The sequence below is a fragment of the Salvelinus fontinalis genome, chromosome 5, assembly GCF_029448725.1.
Source record: "Salvelinus fontinalis isolate EN_2023a chromosome 5, ASM2944872v1, whole genome shotgun sequence".
In the NCBI taxonomy this organism is placed as follows: domain Eukaryota; kingdom Metazoa; phylum Chordata; class Actinopteri; order Salmoniformes; family Salmonidae; genus Salvelinus; species Salvelinus fontinalis.
In genome coordinates, this window is record NC_074669.1 from 2,031,147 (window position 1) to 2,055,801 (window position 24,655).

At 43.9% G+C, this 24,655-nt stretch overlaps 1 protein-coding gene and 1 pseudogene across 4 annotated transcripts in view; both read right to left on the minus strand.

The window, feature by feature from the left end:
• The window catches only part of LOC129856189 (synaptotagmin-7-like), a 371,304-nt gene that overhangs the window by 126,067 nt on the left and 220,582 nt on the right, over nucleotides 1-24,655 (minus strand). For 3 of the 4 annotated variants that reach the window (XM_055924304.1, XM_055924306.1, XM_055924303.1), the window contains exons 4-5: nucleotides 24,295-24,435; nucleotides 4,246-4,440 (exon numbers count right to left, since the gene is read on the minus strand). In XM_055924304.1, the coding sequence (XP_055780279.1) occupies nucleotides 4,246-4,440; nucleotides 24,295-24,435 (336 nt within the window). The remainder of the gene's footprint in view (nucleotides 1-4,245; nucleotides 4,441-24,294; nucleotides 24,436-24,655) is intronic. The other variant, XM_055924305.1, reaches the window with a different exon arrangement.
• Nucleotides 9,399-16,699, minus strand: LOC129854751 (dentin sialophosphoprotein-like; annotated as a pseudogene).

Below are 24,655 nucleotides of genomic sequence, written 5' to 3' on the forward strand. Positions count from 1 at the left end.
TGTGAGTGTGTAACAGACTGTGAGTGTGTAACAGACTGTTTGTGAGTGTGTAACAGACTGTGAGTGTGTAACAGACAGTTTGTGTGTAACAGACTGTTTGTGAGCGTGTAACAGACTGTTTGTGAGTAACAGGCTGTGAGCGTGTAACAGACTGTGAGTGAGTAACAGACTGTGAGCGTGTAACAGACTGTGAGCGTGTAAGAGACTGTGAATGTGTAACAGACTGTGAGTGAGTAACAGACTGTGAGTGTGTAACAGACAGTGAGTGTGTAACAGACTTTGAGTTAGTAACAGACTGTGAGTGTGTAACAGACTGTGGGTGTGTAACAGACTGTGAGTGTGTAACAGACTGTGAGTGTGTAACAGACTGTTTGTGAGTGAGTAACATACTGTTTGTGAGCGTGTAAGAGACTGTGAGTGTGTAACAGACTGTGAGTGTGTAACAGACAGTGAGTGTGTAACAGACAGTGAGTGAGTAACAGACTGTTTGTGAGCGTGTAACAGACTGTGAGCGTGTAACAGACTGTGAGTGTGTAACAGACTGTGAGTGTGTAACAGACTGTGAGTGTGTAACGTACTGTTTGTGAGTGTGTAAAAGACTGTGAGTGTGTAACAGACTGTTTGTGAGCGTGTAACAGACTGTGAGTGTGTAACAGACTGTGAGTGTGTAACAGACTGTGAGTGTGTAACAGACTGTGAGCGTGTAACAGACTGTGAGTGTGTAACGTACTGTTTGTGAGTGTGTAAAAGACTGTGAGTGTGTAACAGACTGTTTGTGAGCGTGTAACAGACTGTGAGTGTGTAACAGACTGTGAGTGTGTAACAGACTGTGAGTGTGTAACAGACTGTGAGTGTGTAACAGACTGTGAGCGTGTAACAGACTGTGAGTGTGTAACAGACTGTGAGTGTGTAAAACACTGTGAGTGTGTAACAGACTGTTTGTGAGTGTGTAACAGACTGTGAGTGTGTAACAGACTGTGAGTGTGTAACAGACTGTGAGTGTGTAACAGATTCCATTTGTTAATAGTATAGAACATAATATATTTCACACTAACTGGCAGTCTTGAGTTGGATATTCTCAATCCGATTGTTATTTTGACGAGAAACGTACGGAAGTGGACATGTTAGAGACGCTCTAGCTACAGTACTGCATTGATCGTGTGAACGTGTCTTGTTATTGTTATCAGTAATAGACTACGCTCAGATAAGAATCTCTTATAGATTATTATATATTCCCTCTCAAAGCATCAATTTCATATAAACAAATGACTATTATCGTTTGCCGTAGTAATAGACAATCGCTATAGATTGTAGTATTTCTAGAAAAATCCATTCCGTCTCAGTGTGTCCTGTGTGGTTTCCATATGGGCCATGCAGGCTAGGATTATTAGCGAGAAGACCTAGTTCAACATTCAGTGTGTGAAAATGTGTTGGTAGATAGAGGGTCATTATATAGACCCCGTTGTCTCTGAGTATGTCCTATTGGTAATTCTCCATGCAGGGTACTGTAGTAGACTATTAGCTGGTTAGGAGTTGACGTGACGATGGTTCCGCGACGGTGTAATTCTGCAGTCTATTGTTAGCTCAGAGTTCACATATTGCGCATCTTATTTTTACCAAGCCCAGCCTGTCATCACACTTTTCAGAGCACCGCACCACCTTGGAACATTGGCACCTGGGCCCCTCCCTCCCTCTTACTCTCACACTACCTCCCCTCCCTCCTGTCATCCCTCTTACTCTCACACTACCTCCCCTCCCTCCTGTCCTCCCTCTTACTATCACCCTTCCTCCCCTCCCTTCTGTCATCCCTCTTACTCTCACACTACCTCCCCTCCCTTCTGTCCTCCCTCTTACTCTCACACTACCTCCCCTCCCTTCTGTCCTCCCTCTTACTCTCACACTACCTCCCCTCCCTTCTGTCCTCCCTCTTACTCTCACATTACCTCCCCTCCCTTCTGTCCTCCCTCTTACTCTCACACTACCTCCCCTCCCTTCTGTCCTCCCTCTTACTCTCACACTACCTCCCCTCCCTTCTGTCCTCCCTCTTACTCTCACATTACCTCCCCTCCCTCCTGTCCTCCCTCTTACTCTCACACTACCTCCCCTCCCTTCTGTCCTCCCTCTTACTCTCACACTACCTCCCCTCCCTTCTGTCCTCCCTCTTACTCTCACACTACCTCCCCTCCCTTCCGTCCTCCCTCTTACACTCACAATACCTCCCCTCCCTTCTGGCCTCCCTCTTACTCTCACACTACCTCCCCTCCCTCCTGTCCTCCCTCTTACTCTCACACTACCTCCCCTACCTCCTGTCCTCCCTCTTACTCTCACACTACCTCCCCTCCCTTCTGTCCTCCCTCTTACTCTCACACTACCTCCCCTCCCTTCTGTCATCCCTCTTACTCTCACACTACCTCCCCTCCCTCCTGTCCTCCCTCTTACTCTCACACTACCTCCCCTCCCTCCCGTCCTCCCTCTTACTCTCACACTACCTCCCCTCCCTTCTGTCATCCCTCTTACTCTCACACTACCTGCCCTCCCTCCTGTCATCCCTCTTACTCTCACACTACCTCCCCTCCCTCCTGTCCTCCCTCTTACTCTCACACTACCTCCCCTACCTCCAGTCATCCCTCTTACTCTCACACTACCTCCCCTCCCTTCTGTCCTCCCTCTTACTCTCACACTACCTCCCCTCCCTCCTGTCCTCCCTCTTACTCTCACACTACCTCCCCTCCCTTCTGTCCTCCCTCTTACTCTCACACTACCTCCCCTCCCTTCTGTCCTCCCTCTTACTCTCACACTACCTCCCTCCCTCCCGTCCTCCCTCTTACTCTCACACTACCTCCCCTCCCTTCTGTCATCCCTCTTACTCTCACACTACCTCCCCTACCTCCAGTCATCCCTCTTACTCTCACCCTTCCTCCCCTCTCTCCCGTCCTCCCTTCTACTCTCAACTATACCCTCTGTCCTCTACCTATACCATCTATACCCTCTGTCCTCTACCTATACCATCTATAACCTCTGTCTTCTACCTATACCATCTATAACCTCTGTCCTCTACCTATACCATCTATACCCTCTGTCCTCTACCTATACCATCTATACCCTCTGTCCTCTACCTATACCATCTATACCCTCTGTCCTCTACCTATACCATCTATACCCTCTGTCCTCTACCTATACCATCTATACCCTCTGTCCTCTACCTATACCATCTATACCCTCTGTCTTCTACCTATACCATCTATACCCTCTGTCCTATACCTATACCATCTATACCCTCTGTCTTCTACCTATACCATCTATACCCTCTGTCTTCTACCTATACCATCTATACCCTCTGTCCTATACCTATACCATCTATACCCTCTGTCTTCTACCTATACCATCTATACCCTCTGCCTATTCCATCTATACCCTCTGTCCTCTACCTATACCATCTATACCCTCTGTCCTCTACCTATACCATCTATACCCTCTGTCCTCTACCTATACCATCTATACCCTCTGTCCTCTACCTATACCATCTATACCCTCTGTCCTCTACCTATACCATCTATACCCTCTGTTCTCTACCTATACCATCTATAACCTCTGTCCTCTACCTATACCATCTATACCCTCTGCCCTCTAACTATACCATCTATACCCTCTGTCCTCTACCTATACCATCTATACTGTACAATGAGTGTACAAAACATTAAGGACATCTGCTCTTTCCATGACATAAACTGACCAGGTGAATCCAGGTGAAAGCTAGTGATGTAAATTGTTAAATCCACTACAGTCAGTGTAGATGAAGGGGAAGAAACAAGTTAAAGAAAGATGTTTAAGCCTTGAGACAACTGAGACATGGATTGTGTATGTGTCCCATTCAGAGGGTGAATGGGCAAGACAAAAAATTGAAGTGCCTTCGAACGGGGTATGGTAGTAGGTGCCAGGCGCACCGGTGTGAATCAATGCTGCTGGGTTTTTCACGCTCAACAGTTTTCTGCGTGTATCAAGAATGGTCCACCAACCAAAGGACATCCAGCCAACTTGACACAACTGTGGGGAAGCTTTGGAGTCAACATTGGTCAGCATCCCTGTGGAACGCTTTCAACACCTTGTAGACTCCATTCCCCGAGGAATTGAGACTGTTCTGAGGGGGCAAAAAGGTGAACGTGTACTTAATGTTCTGTCCTTAATGTTTGTGTATATATAGTATACACCATCTCCCTAGAACAGTATTCAATCGTTATAACTCACTTGGTGGGTCTGAGTCCTCCCGCTTGCATGTGGCTCTGGACCGCCTGCCACCTCCCGGCCTTGCCCCCCGACATCACCATGCTGGTACCGCCAGGCATCATCTTCATACTGTCATTGGGACCCGCCGGACCCTCCCCATCCCCTCTCCCCCCCAACGCTACCGATGCCCCTGTCTGCCCACCTGGCACTTCCCCACTAGGAAAGGAGAGAGAGGGACAAGGAGACAACACAGCAGAGACAAAGAGAGACAGGAGGAGGTGGAAAAAGACAGGAACAAGAAGAAGAGAAGAAGAAGAGGACAAGGAGAGATAGAGAGATCAAGCAACAACATTGTAAAGGAAGCAAAGCTGATTAGGTGTGGAGGTGTGTTAAAGGGGAAGGCATAATTTATCCAGGTCACAGGAGAGCAGAGACAAGAGACAGAGGTAGGTAGATCAGGTAGATCAGGTAGAGACAGAAGAGACAGAGACAGGTAGATCAGGTAGATCAGGTAGAGACAGAAGAGACAGAGACAGGTAGATCAGGTAGATCAGGTAGAGACAGAAGAGACAGAGACAGGTAGATCAGGTAGATCAGGTAGAGACAGAAGAGACAGGGGCAGGTAGATCAGGTAGATCAGGTAGAGACAGAAGAGACAGGGGCAGGTAGATGAGGTAGATCAGGTAGAGACAGAAGAGACAGGGGCAGGTAGATCAGGTAGATCAGGTAGAGACAGAAGAGACAGAGACAGGTAGATCAGGTAGATCAGGTAGAGACAGAAGAGACAGGGGCAGGTAGATCAGGTAGATCAGGTAGAGACAGAAGAGACAGAGACAGGTAGATCAGGTAGATCAGGTGGAGACAGAAGAGACAGGGGCAGGTAGATCAGGTAGATCAGGTGGAGACAGAAGAGACAGAAGAGACAGAGACAGGTAGATCAGGTAGATCAGGTAGAGACAGAAGAGACAGAGGCAGGTATATCAGGTGGAGACAGAGGCAGGTAGATCAGGTAGATCAGGTAGATCAGGTAGAGACAGAAGAGACAACGGCAGGTAGATCAGGTAGATCAGGTGGAGACAGAAAAGACAGGGGCAGTTAGATCAGGTAGAGACAGAAGAGACAGAAACAGGTAGATCAGGTAGATCAGGTAGAGACAGAAGAGACAGGGGCAGGTAGATCAGGTGGAGACAGAAGAGACAGAAACAGGTAGATCAGGTAGATCAGGTAGAGACAGAAGAGACAGGGGCAGGTAGATCAGGTGGAGACAGAAGAGACAGGGGCAGGTAGATCAGGTAGATCAGGTAGAGACAGAAGAGACAGGGGCAGGTAGATGAGGTAGATCAGGTAGATCAGGTAGAGACAGAAGAGACAGGGGCAGGTAGATCAGGTGGAGACAGAAGAGACAGGGGCAGGTAGATCAGGTAGATCAGGTAGAGACAGAAGAGACAGGGGCAGGTAGATCAGGTGGAGACAGAAGAGACAGGGGCAGGTAGATCAGGTAGATCAGGTAGAGACAGAAGAGACAGGGGCAGGTAGATCAGGTGGAGACAGAAGAGACAGGGGCAGGTAGATCAGGTAGAGACAGAAGAGACAGAAACAGGTAGATCAGCTAGAGACAGAAGAGACAGAAACAGGTAGATCAGGTAGATCAGGTAGATCAGGTGGAGACAGAAGAGACAGAAGAGACAGAGACAGGTAGATCAGGTAGAGACAGAAGAGACAGAAACAGGTAGATCAGGTGGAGACAGAAGAGACAGAAGAGACAGAGACAGGTAGATCAGGTAGAGACAGAAGAGACAGAAACAGGTAGATCAGGTGGAGACAGAAGAGACAGAAACAGGTAGATCAGGTAGATGGAGGGAGCTCTGTACTGTAGTCCTGTCAGTAGGGGGGAGAGAAGGAGGGGGATTCACTGGGGAAGCCTGCAAAGGAGTAAGGACCAGGGGTAAAGGAATACTGCCTCTACCTCGCTCTCCACCATGGTGGATGAATAAAGGAGGAAACTGAAGGGGGGGGGGGGGGGACCAGGCAGCCAGGAGTCAGTCTCCCCAGCTCAGCTTCCACTACCCCTATATCTGTGTTATTGTGTAGAGGTTGTTCGGTTAACTCTCATTCTATGGTCACTTTGGCCTTGAGATGTGCTATTGCACACTTCAATGGTAGCCCACCGTCTCTCGCCAGAGGTCGATTCTACGGTATTGTATGTGCCTGTGGACAAATACGTAAAGCATTCCTGCGGTATCGCTAAGGTTACAGAACGGCGTATTAGAACTGTATCAATAGCAGAGGGGAACATAATAGTGAGTAAGAAATCTACTTTCATCCTGAGTTCGAGAGGTGTTTAAAAGCCACTGACGCATCAATCTAATTCATATAGAACGTTTAACTGCACATGGATGAAACCGTGCTGTGTAAACGCTTTGCTGACAATTTCATCACCATAGGTATCCACAATGGACTTTGTCAACATGTGCCAGTTTTCTACTAGTTTGAAGTGTTTGAAAGATGACATTAAGATTTTTTTTGTTGTTGTTGTTGAGAAGAGTAGACTATGCAAATGAAGGTTCCCACAGAGCATGACACTATTCCTGGGGAGCAAAACAGAGGATGTGAGTCAAGCTGTCATGCCTGTATCTGCCCAATTATAAACACATCTGCTTTTAGGGGTCAAAGGGGTACCTCCCAGTAGTCTTGGTCATACGTAGTGCACTTGATAGGAAATAGGGAGCCCTAGTGTGTCTCTGATGACAACAGGGCAGATGGGGAATAAAGGACAGTACTGCCCTCTTGTGACACTAGTATGATTCATTATTATACAGAGAGAATGATTCATTACTATACCGATTCATTATTATACTGATTCATTATTATACAGAGAGAATGATTCATTACAATACCGATTCATTATTATACCGATTCATTATTATACTGATTCATTATTATATTGATTCATTATTATACAGAGAGAATGATTCATTACTATACTGATTCATAATTATACAGAGAGAATGATTCATTACTATACCGATTCATTATTATACTGATTCATTATTATACAGAGAGAATGATTCATTACTATACTGATTCATTATTATACAGAGAGAATGATTCATTACTATACTGATTCATTATTATACTGATTCATTATTATACAGAGAGAATGAGTCATTACTATACTGATTCATTATTATACAGAGAGAATGAGTCATTACTATACTGATTCATTATTATACTGATTCATTATTATACTAATTCATTACTATACTGATTCATTATTATACTGATTCATTATTATACAGAGAGAATGAGTCATTACTATACTGATTCATTATTATACTGATTCATTACTATACTGATTCATTATTATACTGATTCTTTATTACACAAAGAATGATTCATTACTATACTGATTCAATATTATACAGAGAGAATGATTCATTACTAAACCGATTCCTTATTATACTGATTCATTATTATACTGATTCATTACTATACTGATTCATTATTATACTGATTCATTATTATACCGATTCATTATTATACCGATTCATTATTATACTGATTCATTATTATACCGATTCATTATTACACTGATTCTTTTTAATACTGATGCATTACTATACAAAGATTATGATTCATTAGTATACAGCGAGTAAGATTCAATATTTTACAGAGAGTATGATTTATTATTACACAGAGAGTATGATTTATTATTACACAGAGAGTATGATTCATTATTATACAGAGAGTATGATTCATTATTATACAGAGAGTATGATTCATTATTATACAGAGAGTATGATTCATTATTATACAGAGAGTATGATTCATGATTATACTGATTCATTACCATACAGAGAGTATGATTCATTACTATACAGCGAGTATGATTCATTATTATAGATGTGGTAGTTTGTAGCATTGATGTGAATTAGGGGTTATAGATGTGAATTATGGGTTATAGATGTGGAAGTTTGTAGCATTGAGGGGAATTAGGGGTTATAGAGGTGGTAGTTTGTAGCATTGATGTGAATTAGGGGTTATAGATCTGGTAGTTTGTAGCATTGAGGTGAATTAGGGGTTATAGATGTGGTAGTTTGTAGCATTGAGGGGAATTAGGGGTTATTGATGTGGTAGTTTGTAGCATTGAGGTGAATTAGGGGTTATAGATGTGGTAGTTTGTAGCATTGAGGGGAATTAGGGGTTATAGATCTGGTAGTTTGTAGCATTGTGGTGAATTAGGGGTTATAGAGGTGAATTAGGGGTTATATAGGTGGTAGTTTGTAGCATAGAGGTGAATTAGGGGTTATAGAGGTGGTAGTTTGTAGCATTGATGTGAATTAGGGGTTATAGATCTGGTAGTTTGTAGCATTGATGTGAATTAGGGGTTATAGATCTGGTAGTTTGTAGCATTGAGGTGAATTAGGGGTTATAGAGGTGGTAGTCTGTAGCATTGAGGTGAATTGGTTGTGCATCCTATTCACCTAAAGTGCACATCTCATAATAGGAAATAGGATGTTTTCAGACACACTATGTTAGATTCTAACCCAAGTGAGGTAAAAGTAAGGAATACTGTTAAAACGTTAATTGATAGCCTGGGGGTTTATGTGCTTCAATCACCGTAGCCTGACTGGTGCTTGTAAAAGACAGGCTTCTATTTGAGCCAGGAGGCTACTACAAACATCAGTGCGTAGCCTGACTGAAAACCCATTGTGCTCCAGGTCATTTGTCACGCCAGCCTGCACAAGCATCGAATTCAGACGCCCGACTGTCACTCGCGGTGGCGTAGATCTCCTTTGCTTTCACCCCGATCATCTGGCGGGACTACCAGTGTCATATTTTTATCACTGATAGCTGGAAAAATTGTAAAAGGCATTCGCACATCTAAGCTATCTTTGTTGCAGGTGCATGATAACAGTTGAATGAGATAAGAACAAATAGGAAACTTTCACACTGCACTAACTAGTATCACTATTCTTACTAGTATCACTACTCTTACTGGTATCACTACTCTAACTAGTATCACTGCTCTAACTAGTATCACTGCTCTAACTAGTATCACTACTCTTACTGGTATCACTACTCTAACTAGTATCACTGCTCTAACTAATATCACTGCTCTAACTAGTATCACTACTCTTACTAGTATCACTACTCTTACTAGTATGACTACACTAACTAGTATCACTGCTCTAACTAGTATCACTGCTCTAACTAGTATCACTACTCTTACTGGTATCACTACTCTAACTAGTATCACTGCTCTAACTAGTATCACTGCTCTAACTAGTATCACTACTCTTACTAGTATCACTACTATTACTGGTATCACTACTCTAACTAGTATCACTGCTCTAACTAGTATCACTGCTCTAACTAGTATCACTACTCTTACTAGTATCACTACTCTTACTAGTATCACTACTCTAACTAGTATCACTACTCTTACTAGTATCACTACTCTAACTAGTATCACTACTCTTACTAGTATCACTACTCTTACTGGTATCACTACTCTAACTAGTATCACTGCTCTAACTAGTATCACTACTATTACTAGTATCACTGCTCTAACTAGTATCACTACTCTTACTGGTATCACTACTCTAACTAGTATCACTGCTCTAACTAGTATCACTGCTCTAACTAGTATCACTACTCTAACTAGTATCACTACTCTTACTAGTATCACTGCTCTAACTAGTATCACTGCTCTAACTAGTATCACTACTCTTACTGGTATCACTACTCTAACTAGTATCACTACTCTAACTAGTATCACTGCTCTAACTAGTATCACTACTCTTACTAGTATCACTGCTCTAACTAGTATCACTGCTCTAACTAGTATCACTACTCTTACTGGTATCACTACTCTAACTAGTATCACTACTCTAACTAGTATCACTGCTCTAACTAGTATCACTACTCTTACTAGTATCACTGCTCTAACTAGTATCACTACTCTTACTAGTATCACTGCTCTAACTAGTATCACTACTCTGACTAGTACCACTACTCTGGCTAGTATCACTACTCTAACTAGTATCACTGCTCTAACTAGTATCACTACTCTTACTAGTATCACTGCTCTAACTAGTATCACTACTCTTACTAGTATCACTGCTTTAACTAGTATCACTACTCTAACTTGTATCACTACTATTACTAGTATCACTACTCTGGCTAGTATCACTACTCTTAGTAGTATCACTACTCTAACTGGTATCACTACTCTGGCTAGTAGTACTACTCTGGCTAGTATTACTGCTAGTATCACTGCTCTAACTAGTATCACTACTCTTGATAGTATCACTGCTCTGGATAGTATCACTACTCTGGCTAGTATTACTGCTAGTATCACTACTCTGGCTAGTATTACTGCTAGTTTCACAGCTCTGGCTAGTATCACTACTCTGGATAGTATCACTGCTCTGTCTAGTATCACTGCTAGTATCACTGCTAGTATCACAGCTCTGGCTAGTATCACTACTCTGGATAGTATCACTGCTCTGTCTAGTATCACTGCTAGTATCACTGCTAGTATCACTACTCTGGCTAGTATCACTACTCTGGATAGTATCACTGCTAGTATCACTACTCTGGATAGTATCACTACTCTGGATAGTATCACTGCTAGTATCACTACTCTGGATAGTATCACTACTCTGGATAGTATCACTGCTAGTATCACTACTCTGGCTAGTATCACTACTCTGGATAGTATCACTGCTAGTATCACTACTCTGGATAGTATCACTACTCTGGATAGTATCACTACTCTGGATAGTATCACTACTCTGGATAGTATCACTGCTAGTATCACTACTCTGGATAGTATCACTACTCTGTGTAGTATCACTACTCTGGCTAGTATCACTGCTAGTATCACTACTCTGGATAGTATCACTGCTAGTATCACTACTCTGGATAGTATCACTACTCTGTGTAGTATCACTACTCTGGATAGTATCACTACTCTGTGTAGTATCACTACTCTGGATAGTATCACTGCTCTGGATAGTATTACTGCTAGTATCACTACTCTGGATAGTATCACTGCTAGTATCACTACTCTGGATAGTATCACAGCTCTGGCTAGTATCACTGCTCTGGATAGTATCACTGCTAGTATCACTGCTCTGGATAGTATCACTGCTAGTATCACTACTCTGGATAGTATTACTGCTAGTATCACTACTCTGGATAGTATCACTACTCTGGATAGTATCACTACTCTGGATAGTATCACTACTCTGGCTAGTATCACTACTCTGGCTAGTATCACTACTCTGGATAGTATTACTGCTAGTATCACTACTCTGGATAGTATCACTGCTAGTATCTCTACTCTGGCTAGTATCACTACTCTGGATAGTATTACTGCTAGTATCACTACTCTGGATAGTATTACTGCTAGTATCTCTACTCTGGCTAGTATTACTGCTAGTATCTCTACTCTGGCTAGTATTACTGCTAGTATCTCTACTCTGGCTAGTATCACTACTCTGGATAGTATTACTGCTAGTATCACTACTCTGGATAGTATTACTGCTAGTATCTCTACTCTGGCTAGTATCACTACTCTGGATAGTATTACTGCTAGTATCACTACTCTGGATAGTATTACTGCTAGTATCACTGCTCTGGATAGTATCACTACTCTGGATAGTATCACAGCTCTGGATAGTATCACTACTCTGGATAGTATCACTACTCTGGATAGTATCACAGCTCTGGACAGTATCACTACTCTGGATAGTATCACTACTAGTATCACTACTCTGGATAGTATCACAGCTCTGGATAGTATCACTGCTAGTATCACTACTCTGGATAGTATCACTGCTAGTATCTCTACTCTGGATAGTATCACTACTCTGGCTAGTATCACTACTCTGGATAGTATCACTGCTCTGGCTAGTATCACTACTCTGGATAGTATCACTACTCTGGCTAGTTTCACTACTCTGGCTAGTATCACTACTCTGGCTAGTATCACTACTCTGGATAGTATCACTACTCTGGATAGTATCACTACTCTGGCTAGTATCACTACTCTGGCTAGTATCACTACTCTGGATAGTATCACTACTCTGGATAGTATCACTGCTCTGTCTAGTATCACTACTCTGGATAGTATCACTACTCTGGATAGTATCACTGCTAGTATCACTACTCTGGATAGTATCACTGCTCTGGATAGTATCACTACTCTGGATAGTATCACTACTCTGGATAGTATCACTACTCTGGATAGTATCACTGCTAGTATCACTACTCTGGATAGTATCACTACTCTGGATAGTATCACTGCTCTGGATAGTATCACTACTCTGGATAGTATCACTGCTAGTATCACTACTCTGGATAGTATCACTACTCTGGATAGTATCACTGCTCTGGATAGTATCACTGCTCTGGATAGTATCACTGCTAGTATCACTGCTCTGGCTAGTATCACTGCTAGTATCACTGCTCTGGATAGTATCACTACTCTGGATAGCATCACTGCTAGTATCACTACTCTGGATAGTATCACTGCTCTGGATAGTATCACTGCTCTGGATAGTATCACTGCTAGTATCACTGCTCTGGATAGTATCACTGCTAGTATCACTGCTCTGGATAGTATCACTACTCTGGATAGCATCACTGCTAGTATCACTACTCTGGATAGTATCACTACTCTGGATAGTATCACTGCTAGTATCACTGCTCTGGATAGTATCACTGCTCTGGATAGTATCACTGCTAGTATCACTACTCTGGATAGTATCACTGCTAGTATCACTACTCTGGATAGTATCACTGCTCTGGATAGTATCACTGCTCTGGATAGTATCACTGATAGTATCACTGCTCTGGATAGTATCACTGCTAGTATCACTACTCTGGATAGCATCACTGCTAGTATCACTGCTCTGGATAGTATCACTACTCTGGATAGTATCACTGCTAGTATCACTACTCTGGATAGTATCACTACTCTGGATAGTATCACTGCTAGTATCACTGCTCTGGATAGTATCACTACTCTGGATAGTATCACTGCTCTGGATAGTATCACTGCTCTGGATAGTATCACTGCTCTGGATAGTATCACTGCTCTGGATAGTATCACTGATAGTATCACTGCTAGTATCACTGCTCTGGATAGTATCACTACTCTGGATAGTATCACTGCTCTGGATAGTATCACTGCTCTGGATAGTATCACTGCTAGTATCACTGCTCTGGATAGTATCACTGCTCTGGATAGTATCACTGATAGTATCACTACTCTGGATAGTATCACTGCTAGTATCACTGCTAGTATCACTGCTAGTATCACTACTCTGGATAGTATCACTGCTCTGGATAGTATCACTGCTCTGGATAGTATCACTGCTAGTATCACTGCTAGTATCACTGCTAGTATCACTGCTCTGGATAGTATCACTGCTCTGGATAGTATCACTGCTAGTATCACTGCTCTGGATAGTATCACTACTCTGGATAGTATCACTGCTAGTATCACTGCTCTGGCTAGTATCACTGCTCTGGATAGTATCACTGCTAATATCACTACTCTGGATAGTATCACTGCTAGTATCACTACCCTGGATAGTATCATTGCTCTGGATAGTATCACTACTCTGGATAGTATCACTGCTCTGGATAGTATCACTGCTAGTATCACTACTCTGGATAGTATCACTACTCTGGATAGTATCACTGCTCTGGATAGTATCACTGCTCTGGATAGTATCACTGCTAGTATCACTACTCTGGATAGTATCACTGCTCTGGATAGTATCACTGCTAGTATCACTACTCTGGATAGTATCACTACTCTGGATAGTATCACTGCTAGTATCACTGCTCTGGATAGTATCACTACTCTGGATAGCATCACTGCTAGTATCACTACTCTGGATAGTTTCACGGCTAGTATCACTACTCTGGATAGCATCACTGCTAGTATCACTACTCTGGACAGTATCACTGCTCTGGATAGTATCACTGCTCTGGATAGTATCACTGCTCTGGATAGTATCACTACTCTGGATAGTATCACTGCTCTGGATAGTATCACTGCTAGTATCACTGCTAGTATCACTACTCTGGATAGTATCACTGCTCTGGATAGTATCACTGCTCTGGATAGTATCACTGCTCTGGATAGTATCACTGCTAGTATCACTGCTAGTATCACAGCTCTGGCTAGTATCACTGCTCTGGATAGTATCACTGCTAGTATCACTACTCTGGATAGTATCACTGCTCTGGATAGTATCACTGCTAGTATCACTGCTCTGGATAGTATCACTGCTCTGGATAGTATCACTGCTAGTATCACTACTCTGGATAGTATCACTGCTAGTATCACTACTCTGGATAGTATCACTACTCTGGATAGTATTACTGCTAGTATCACTACTCTGGATAGTATCACTGCTCTGGATAGTATTACTGCTAGTATCACTACTCTGGATAGTATCACTGCTAGTATCACTACTCTGGCTAGTATCACTGCTCTGGATAGTATCACTGCTAGTATCACTACTCTGGATAGTATCACTACTCTGGATAGTATCACTACTCTGGATAGTATCACTGCTCTGGATAGTATCACTGCTAGTATCACTACTCTGGATAGTATCACTACTCTGGATAGTATCACTACTCTGGATAGTATCACTGCTCTGGATAGTATCACTGCTAGTATCACTACTCTGGATAGTATCACTGCTCTGGATAGTATCACTGCTCTGGATAGTATCACTACTCTGGATAGTATCACTGCTCTGGATAGTATCACTGCTCTGGATAGTATCACTACTCTGGATAGTATCACTGCTCTGGATAGTATCACTGCTAGTATCACTACTCTGGATAGTATCACTACTCTGGATAGTATCACTACTCTGGATAGTATCACTGCTCTGGATAGTATCACTGCTAGTATCACTACTCTGGATAGTATCACTGCTCTGGATAGTATCACTACTCTGGATAGTATCACTACTCTGGATAGTATCACTGCTCTGGATAGTATCACTGCTAGTATCACTACTCTGGATAGTATCACTACTCTGGCTAGTATCACTACTCTGGCTAGTATCACTACTCTGGATAGTATCACTACTCTGGATAGTATCACTACTCTGGATAGTATCACTGCTCTGGATAGTATCACTACTCTGGATAGTATCACTACTCTGGATAGTATCACTACTCTGGATAGTATCACTACTCTGGATAGTATCACTACTCTGGATAGTATCACTGCTCTGGATAGTATCACTACTCTGGATAGTATCACTACTCTGGATAGTATCACTACTCTGGATAGTATCACTACTCTGGATAGTATCACTGCTCTGGATAGTATCACTACTCTGGATAGTATCACTACTCTGGATAGTATCACTACTCTGGATAGTATCACTGCTCTGGATAGTATCACTACTCTGGATAGTATCACTGCTCTGGATAGTATCACTACTCTGGCTAGTATCACTACTCTGGATAGTATCACTGCTAGTATCACTACTCTGGATAGTATCACTACTCTGGATAGTATCACTGCTAGTATCACTGCTCTGGATAGTATCACTACTCTGGATAGTATCACTACTCTGGATAGCATCACTGCTAGTATCACTACTCTGGATAGTATCACTACTCTGGATAGTATCACGGCTAGTATCACTACTCTGGATAGTATCACTGCTAGTATCACTGCTCTGGATAGTATCACTGCTCTGGATAGTATCACTGCTAGTATCACTGCTCTGGATAGATGTGATACAGCCTGGATTTGAACCAGGGACTGTAGTGACACCTCTTGCACTGAGATGCAGAGCCTTAGACCGCTGCGCCACATCGGGAACCACACGCCTATACTGATCCAGTAGACTGAGTCCTGCTACTGATCCAGTAACAATCACTTCTCCTTTGTCCTGAAGTCGGTCCACTTCCCTTCGCGGAATGTAAACTGACATGACTGGCATATGAAACTCCCTTTAACCCAGGCCTACACTGATCCAGTGCTTTAACCCACACCTACACTGATCCAGTGCTTTAACCCTACACTGATCCAGTGCTTTAACCCACGCCTACACTGATCCAGTGCTTTAACCCTACACTGATCCAGTGCTTTAACCCACGCCTACACTGATCCAGTGCTTTAACCCTACACTGATCCAGTGCTTTAACCCATGCCTACACTGATCCAGTGCTTTAACCCACGCCTACACTGATCCAGTGCTTTAACCCTACACTGATCCAGTGCTTTAACCCAGGCCTACACTGATCCAGTGCTTTAACCCCACACTGATCCAGTGCTTTAATCCACGCCTACACTGATCCAGTGCTTTAACCCACGCCTACACTGATCCAGTGCTTTAACCCTACACTGATCCAGTGCTTTAACCCATGCCTACACTGATCCAGTGCTTTAACCCACACCTACACTGATCCAGTGCTTTAACCCTACACTGATCCAGTGCTTTAACCCATGCCTACACTGATCCAGTGCTTTAACCCACGCCTACACTGATCCAGTGCTTTAACCCTACACTGATCCAGTGCTTTAACCCAGGCCTACACTGATCCAGTGCTTTAACCCCACACTGATCCAGTGCTTTAATCCACGCCTACACTGATCCAGTGCTTTAACCCACGCCTACACTGATACAGTGCATTAACCCAGGCCTACACTGATCCAGTGCTTTAACCCTACACTGATCCAGTGCTTTAACCCACGCCTACACTGATCCAGTGCTTTAACCCACGCCTACACTGATCCAGTGCTTTAACCCTACACTGATCCAGTGCTTTAACCCAGGCCTACACTGATCCAGTGCTTTAACCCAGGCCTACACTGATCCAGTGCTTTAACCCAGGCCTACACTGATCCAGTGCTTTAACCCAGGCCTACACTGATCCAGTGCTTTAAGCCACGCCTACACTGATCCAGTGCTTTAACCCACGCCTACACTGATCCAGTGCTTTTACATTTGTAGGGAAACTGGTGAACGAGTGCTACACTTCCGAAGGGGAGGAGATCATTATTGGGACGCGACTCAGGAGAAACCAGCCCTATTGAACACTAAATACCAATCTGTCTGATGTAACTAAGGAAACCTGACGTCACATCAACAGGTGTGTGATTATTATTGATCCAGGGTCATACTGACGACTGGACAGACGTTTAAACGTATCGATTAATGATCTGACGTATTGAACATCAGTTACCAGGTCAATCCTAAATAACGTTGCATGTGATTGATTGTTAGATATCACTCATTTGGCACAACACAGTTCTATGTCATAGGCATATGTGTCGTGGTGTTTGTGTGTGTGTGTGTGTGTGTGTGTGTGTGTGTGTGTGTTTTTGTGTGTGTGTGTGCGCGTGCGTGTGTGTGTGTGTGCGTGTGTGTGTGCGCGTGATAGACCCAGTGTCACTATAAGACAGGAAGCTGCAGATCTCAGTGGAACCCAGAGGGAAATCATTTTATATCACATCATGTCTTTCTCCTCAAGTCTCATCACGCTGTCTGCGTCCAAAAATGGCACCCTATTCCCTATATAGTACACTACTTTTGGCCAGAGCTGGCACCCTATTCCCTATATACTTTTGGCCAGAGCTGGCACCCTATTCCCTACATAGTGCACTACTTTAGACCAGAGCCCTATGGCACCCTATTCCCCTATATAGTGCACTACTTTTGACCAGAGCTGGCACCCTATTCCCTACATAGTGCACTACTTTTGACCAGAGCCCTACGGATTAATTCTCAACTATGTTTGTGGGCTTTTGAATGGAATTGCCTCCCTCGTGTCTTTCCTACGATACGGAGGATTTCTAAACACGACTTCTAATCTCAAACTGTGATGGTGCTAAGATATATAGCTAGTGTTCCCGTCCACGTATTGTACTGCATGTTTCGTACCACCTTCTATAGTACAGCCTTTTATACAGTAATATACACTATCACCTTCTATAGTACAGCCTTTTATACAGTAATATACACTATCACCTTCTATAGTACAGCCTTTTATACAGTAATATACACTATCACCTTCTATAGTACAGCCTTTTATACAGTAATATACACTATCACCTTCTATAGTACAGCCTTTTATACAGTAATACACACTATCACCTTCTATAGTACAGCCTTTTATACAGTAAGATACACTATCACCTTCTATAGTACAGCCTTTTATACAGTAATACACACTATCACCTTCTATAGTACAGCCTTTTATACAGTAAGATACACTATCACCTTCTATAGTACAGCCTTTTATACAGTAAGATACACTACCACCTTCCATCTACTACAGAACTAAACCCAGCACCTCCTTAATCCAACTGGTCCCTCATGTCCCCAGGCTATTAACAGACACCACATACAGTACTGCTCCTGGGCCCTTTGATGGTCAGGTCTATTTAACAGATAGGATGGAGTACAGGGACAGTCCAGTCTCAGGTCTGTTTGAGATGACCAGTCAGCCAGTCAGTATGCCAGATAGTCAGCCAGTCATTATGCCAGTCAGCCAGCCAGCCAGCCAGCCAGCCAGTCAGTATGCCAGATAGTCAGTCAGTCATTAAGCCAGTCAGCCAGTCAGTATGCCAGTCAGTCAGCCAGTCAGTCAGCCAGTCAGTATGCCAGTCAGTCAGCCAGTAAGCCAGCATGCCAGTCAGCCAGTCAGTATGCCAGTCAGTCAGCCAGCCAGCATGCCAGTCAGCCAGTCATTATGCCAGTCAGTCAGCCAGCCAGTCAGTATGCCAGTCAGTCAGCCAGCCAGCATGCCAGTCAGCCAGTCAGTTTGCCAGTCAGCCAGTCAGTATGCCAGTCAGCCAGCCAGCATGCCAGCCAGCCAGTCAGAATGCCAGTCAGTCAGATAGCCAGTCAGCCAGCATGCCAGTCAGCCAGTCAGTCAGCCAGCCACCCAGCATGCCAGTTAGCCAGTCAGCCAGCCAGTCAGCATGACAGCATGCCAGTCAGCCAGCCAGTCAGCCAGCCAGTCAGCCAGCCAGTATGCCAGTCAGTTAGCCAGTAAGCCAGCATGCCAGTCAGCCAGTCAGTATGCCAGTCAGTCAGCCAGCCAGCATGCCAGTCAGCCAGTCAGTATGCCAGTCAGTCAGCCAGCCAGCATGCCAGTCAGCCAGTCATTATGCCAGTCAGTCAGCCAGTCAGATTGTATGCCAGTCAGTCAGCCAGCCAGTCAGTATGCCAGTCAGTCAGCCAGCCAGCATGCCAGTCAGCCAGTCAGTTTGTCAGTCAGCCAGCCAGCCAGCATGCCAGTCAGCCAGTCAGTATGCCAGTCAGCCAGCATGCCAATCAGCCAGTCATTATGCCAGTCAGTCAGCCAGCATGCCAGTCAGCCAGTCAGTATGCCAGTCAGTCAGCCAGCCAGCATGCCAGTCAGCCAGTCAGTATGCCAGTCAGTCAGCCAGCCAGTAAGCCAGCATGCCAGTCAGCCAGTCAGTATGCCAGTCAGTCAGCCAGCCAGCATGCCAGTCAGCCAGTCAGCCAGCCAGCCAGCCAGTCAGTATGCCAGACAGCCAGCATGCCAGTCAGTCAGCCAGTGAGCCAGCATTCCAGTCAGCCAGCCAGCATGCCAGTCAGCCAGTCAGCCAGCCAGCCAGCCAGCCAGTTAGTATGCCAGACAGCCAGCATGCCAGTCAGTCAGCCAGTGAGCCAGCATTCCAGTTAGCCAGCCGATCTGCCAGTCAGGCAGTCAGTATGTCAGCCAGCCAGTCATTTTGCCAGTCAGTCAGTCAGCCAGCCAGCCAGCCAGTAAGCCAGCCAGTCAGCCAGTCAGCCAGTTAGCCAGTCAGTCAGCCAGTCTGCCAGCCAGTCAGCCTGCCAGTCAGCCAGTCAGCCAATCAGCCAGCCAGTTAGCCAGTCAGCCAGCCAGCCAGTCAGCCAGCCAGCCAGCCAGTCTGCCAGTCAGCCAGTTAGCCAGTCAGCCAGCCAGTCAGCCAGCCAGCCATCCAGTCAGCCAGCCAGCCAGCCAGAATGCCAGTCAGCCAGTCAGCCAGCCATCCATCCAGTCAGCCAGCCAGCCAGCCAGCCAGCCAGTCAGAATGCCAGTCAGTATGCCAGCCAGTCAGCCAGCCAGTATCTCAGCCTGCCAGTCAGCCAGTTAGCCAGTCAGCCAGTCAGCCAGTCAGTCTGCCAGTCAGCCCGTCAGTCAGCCAGTCAGCCAGTTTGTTACATAACAGATCCAGACAGAAACCCATTTGTAAGACAGCCATGTCTTAGTGCCCAAAGGAGATTCAAGCTGTGAATGTCCTGGCTTGTGCTCTAGTTGTTGGTGGTACGCCACTACTCAACATAACCTTTTCGAAAATAATTACTTACTTATCTTAAAGCTACATTCAGGAATTTAGGAAGCTGTTCAATTGGTCACAATTCTTCATATTTACTATAGCTATAAGAAAGCATTGGTGAATGAGTTAAGACTCAGCACACAGCACCATATAAACACTATTTAAACACTATATAAACACGATATAAATATACAGCACAATATCCATTCTCTGAGATCTACGGAGAGTTCCTTGGACTTCATTAGATATGTTAGATATGTTAGATATGTTTAGGACATCTACTTTGTGCATAACGCAAGTCATTTTTCCAACAATTGTTTACAGACAGATTATTTCACTTCTAATTCACTGTATCACAATTCCAGTGGGTCGAAAGTTTACATACACTAAGTTGACAGTGCCTTTAAACAGCTTGGAAAATTCCCGAAAATGTCATGGCTTTAGAAGCTTCTGATAGGCTAATTGACATAATTTGAGTCAATTGGAGGTGTACCTGTGGATGTATTTCAAAGCCTACCTTCAAACTCAGTGCCTCTTTGCTTGACATCATGGGAAAATCAAAAGAAATCAGCCAAGACCTCAGAAAAATAATGTAGACCTCCTCAAGTCTGGTTCATCCTTGGGAGCAATTTCTAAATGCCTGAAGGAACCATGTTCATCTGTACAAAAAATAGTACGCAAGTATAAACACCATGGGACCACGCAGCCATCATACCGCTCAGGAAGGGTCATACCGCTCAGGAAGGAAACGCGTTCTGTCTCCTAGAGATGAATGTAGTTTGGTGCGAAAAGTGGAAATCAATCCCAGAACAACAGCAAAGGACCTTGTGAAGACGCTGGAGGAAACAGGTATAAAAGTATCTATATCCACATTAAAATGAGTCCTATATCGACATAACCTGAAAGGCAGCTCAGCAAGGAAGAAGCCACTCCTCCAAAACCACCATAAAAAAGCCAGACTACGGTTTGCAACTGCACATGGGGACAAAGATCATACTTTTTGGAGAAATGTCCTCTGGTCCGATGAAACAAAAATAGAACTGTTTGGCCATAATGACCATCGTTATGTTTGGAAGAAAAAGAGGGAGGCTTGCAAGCCGAAGAACACCATCCTAACCGTGAATCACGGGGTTGGCAGCATCATGTTGTGGGGGTGCTTTGCTGCAGGTGGGACTGGTGCACTTCACAAAATAGAATGGCATCATGAGGATGGAAAATTATGTAGATATATTGAAGCAACATCTAAAGACATCAGTCAGGAAGTTACAGTTTGGTTGCAAATGGGTCTTCCAAATGGACAATGACCCCAAGCATACTTCCAAAGTTGTGGCAAAATGGCTTAAGGACAACAAAGTCAAGGTATTGGAGTGGCCATCACAAAGCCATGACCTCAATCCCATAGAAAATTAGTGGGAAGAACTGAAAAAGCGTGTGCGAGCGAGGAGGCCTACAAACCTGACTCAGTTACATCAGCTCTGTCAGGAGGAATGGGCCAAAATTCACCCAACTTATTGTGGGAAGCTTGTGGAAGGCTACCTAAAACGTTTGACCCAAGATAAACAATTTAAAGGCAATGCTACCAAATACTAATTGAGTGTATGTAAACGTCTGACCCACTGGGAATGTGAGGAAAGAAATTAAAGCTGAAATAAATAATTCTCTCTACTATTATTTTGACATTTCACATTCTTAAAGTAAAGTGATGATCGTAACTGACCTAATACAGGGCATTTTTACTTGGATTAAATGTCAGGAATTGTGAAAAACTAAGTTTAAATGTATTTGGCTAAAGTGCATGTAAACTTCCGACTTCAATTGTATACAGTTTGAGGTTGGTTTGGTTGGTGTGAAGATCCATAAAATCCATAACACACTATACTGTACTGCACTATAACACAGTCAGCCAAACAACAGGTAGAGTCACAACTGAACACCAGAACCACATGATAACCACGTGTAACTGTCAATCCTCCAACACTGAGGGTTTAGGATCACTTCACAATCCTCCAACACTGAGGGTTAGGATCACTTCACAATCCTCCAACACTGAGGGCTAGGATCACTTCACAATCCTCCAACACTGAGGGTTAGGATCACTTCACAATCCTCCAACACTGAGGGTTAGGATCACTTCACAATCCTCCAACACTGAGGGTTAGGATCACTTCACCAGCCTCCAACACTGAGGGTTAGGATCACTTCACAATCCTCCAACACTGAGGGTTAGGATCACTTCACAATCCTCCAACACTGAGGGTTAGGATCACTTCACAATCCTCCAACACTGAGGGTTAGGATCACTTCACAATCCTCCAACACTGAGGGTTAGGATCACTTCACTTCGAGACCTGGGTTCAAGTACTATTTTAAATCATTTTGAAATACTTCCAGAACTCCAGGCATATGCTTAAAGTATTAACACACAATTTCAAAAAGTATCTGATCCCACCCAGCTCTGGTCACATTACACCGGGAGAGAACAGAGAGAGCGAGGGAGGAACAGAGATGTTGGAGGTTATTAAGGTGTATACAGCAAAGGTGTTATTTTGGAAACAGGGGAAGAGAGAGAGAGAGAATTATTTCCTTCTATATGGAGATGTGATAGGTTAGAGAGGTTATAGGGGGAGGAGTTACGCCCCATAAGAGAGAGGTGATAGGTTAGAGAGGTGGGAGGAGTTATGCCCCATTGGAGATAAGTGATAGGTTAGATATGTTAAAGGGGGAGGAGTTACACCCCATGGGATAGAGGTGAACAGATATATATGTTAAAGGGGGAGGAGTTACACCTCTTGGGAGAAAGGTTAGATATGTTAAAGGTGGAGGAGTTACGCCACATTGGAGAGAAGTGATAGGTTAGAGAGGTGGAAGGGGGAGGAGCTAGTTAGTCTTGCAGGGCTGTGTGGAGTTATGGGCATCATTTTAACATACATGTTACTTTCTGAACAGACCGAACAGGGTAGATTTATGTCAGTTATATTAATGCACAATATGTGTCTGTGGTTATAATATATCAGCTACAAGTCCCTATGTTGTAATTGGGGGTGTGTTTTTAATAACAAGGAAAGGAAAGGAAAATAAAGGAACGGTAAGGAAAGGAACGGAACGGAAAGCAAAGGAAAAGAACGGAAAGGAAAAGAAAGGAAAGGAAAGGAAAGGAAAGGAAAAGAACGGAAAGGAAAATAAAGGAAAGGAAAGGAAAGGAAAGGAAAGGAAAAGAACGAAAAGGAAAAGAAAGGAAAAGAAAGGAAAGGAAAAGAACGGAAAGGAAAAGAAAGGAAAAGAAAGGAACGGAAAGGAAAAGAAAGGAAAAGAAAGGAAAGGAAAGGAAAAGAAAGGAAAGGAAAGGAAAAGAAAGGAAAAGAAAGGAAAGGAAAGGAAAAGAAAGGAAAAGAAAGGAAAGGAAAGGAAAGGAAAAGAAAGGAAAGGAAAGGAAAGGAAAAGAAAAGAAAGGAAAGGAAAAGAAAGGAAAGGAAAGGAAAGGAAAAGAAAGGAAAGGAAAGGAAAGGAAAAGAAAAGAAAGGAAAGGAAAAGAAAAGAAAGGAAAGGAAAGGAAAGGAAAGGAAAAGAAAGGAAAGGAAAGGAAAAGAAAGGAAAAGAAAGGAAAGGAAAGGAAAAGAAAGGAAAGGAAAGGAAAGGAAAGGAAAGGAAAGGAAAAGAAAGGTACTACCCCTGTCTCTCTACAGCCCTGCTCAGGGGGAGGGTCTCTCTCTTACCAACCTTTCACTAAGACTCACTTGAGTGTGAGGCGCTGATCTCCGTGTGGGGCATTGGGAGAAATGTTTAGTAGGAACTCCTTGGATGGATAGGAGCTCCACCTCCTCCCCTGTACTGAGCTGCTGCTGTCATTGTTATTCCAAAAGTCTCTGTCTAGATCGCTGTGAGGCAGAGCCGAGAGGCAGAGAGAGAGACAGGACAGGTCAGAGCAACACAATGTACCAGGCAAACAGCCAGGCCACCAAGCATATGGACAGGGGAACGGGGGAAGTATATGTGTGTGTGTGTGTGTTGGGGGGGTACGGGCTGAGATAAAGAAACATTTGGAGGAGGAGGAGAAGAGATCCTTCTTTCAGAAAGGATGAAGGACCTTGATTTGGT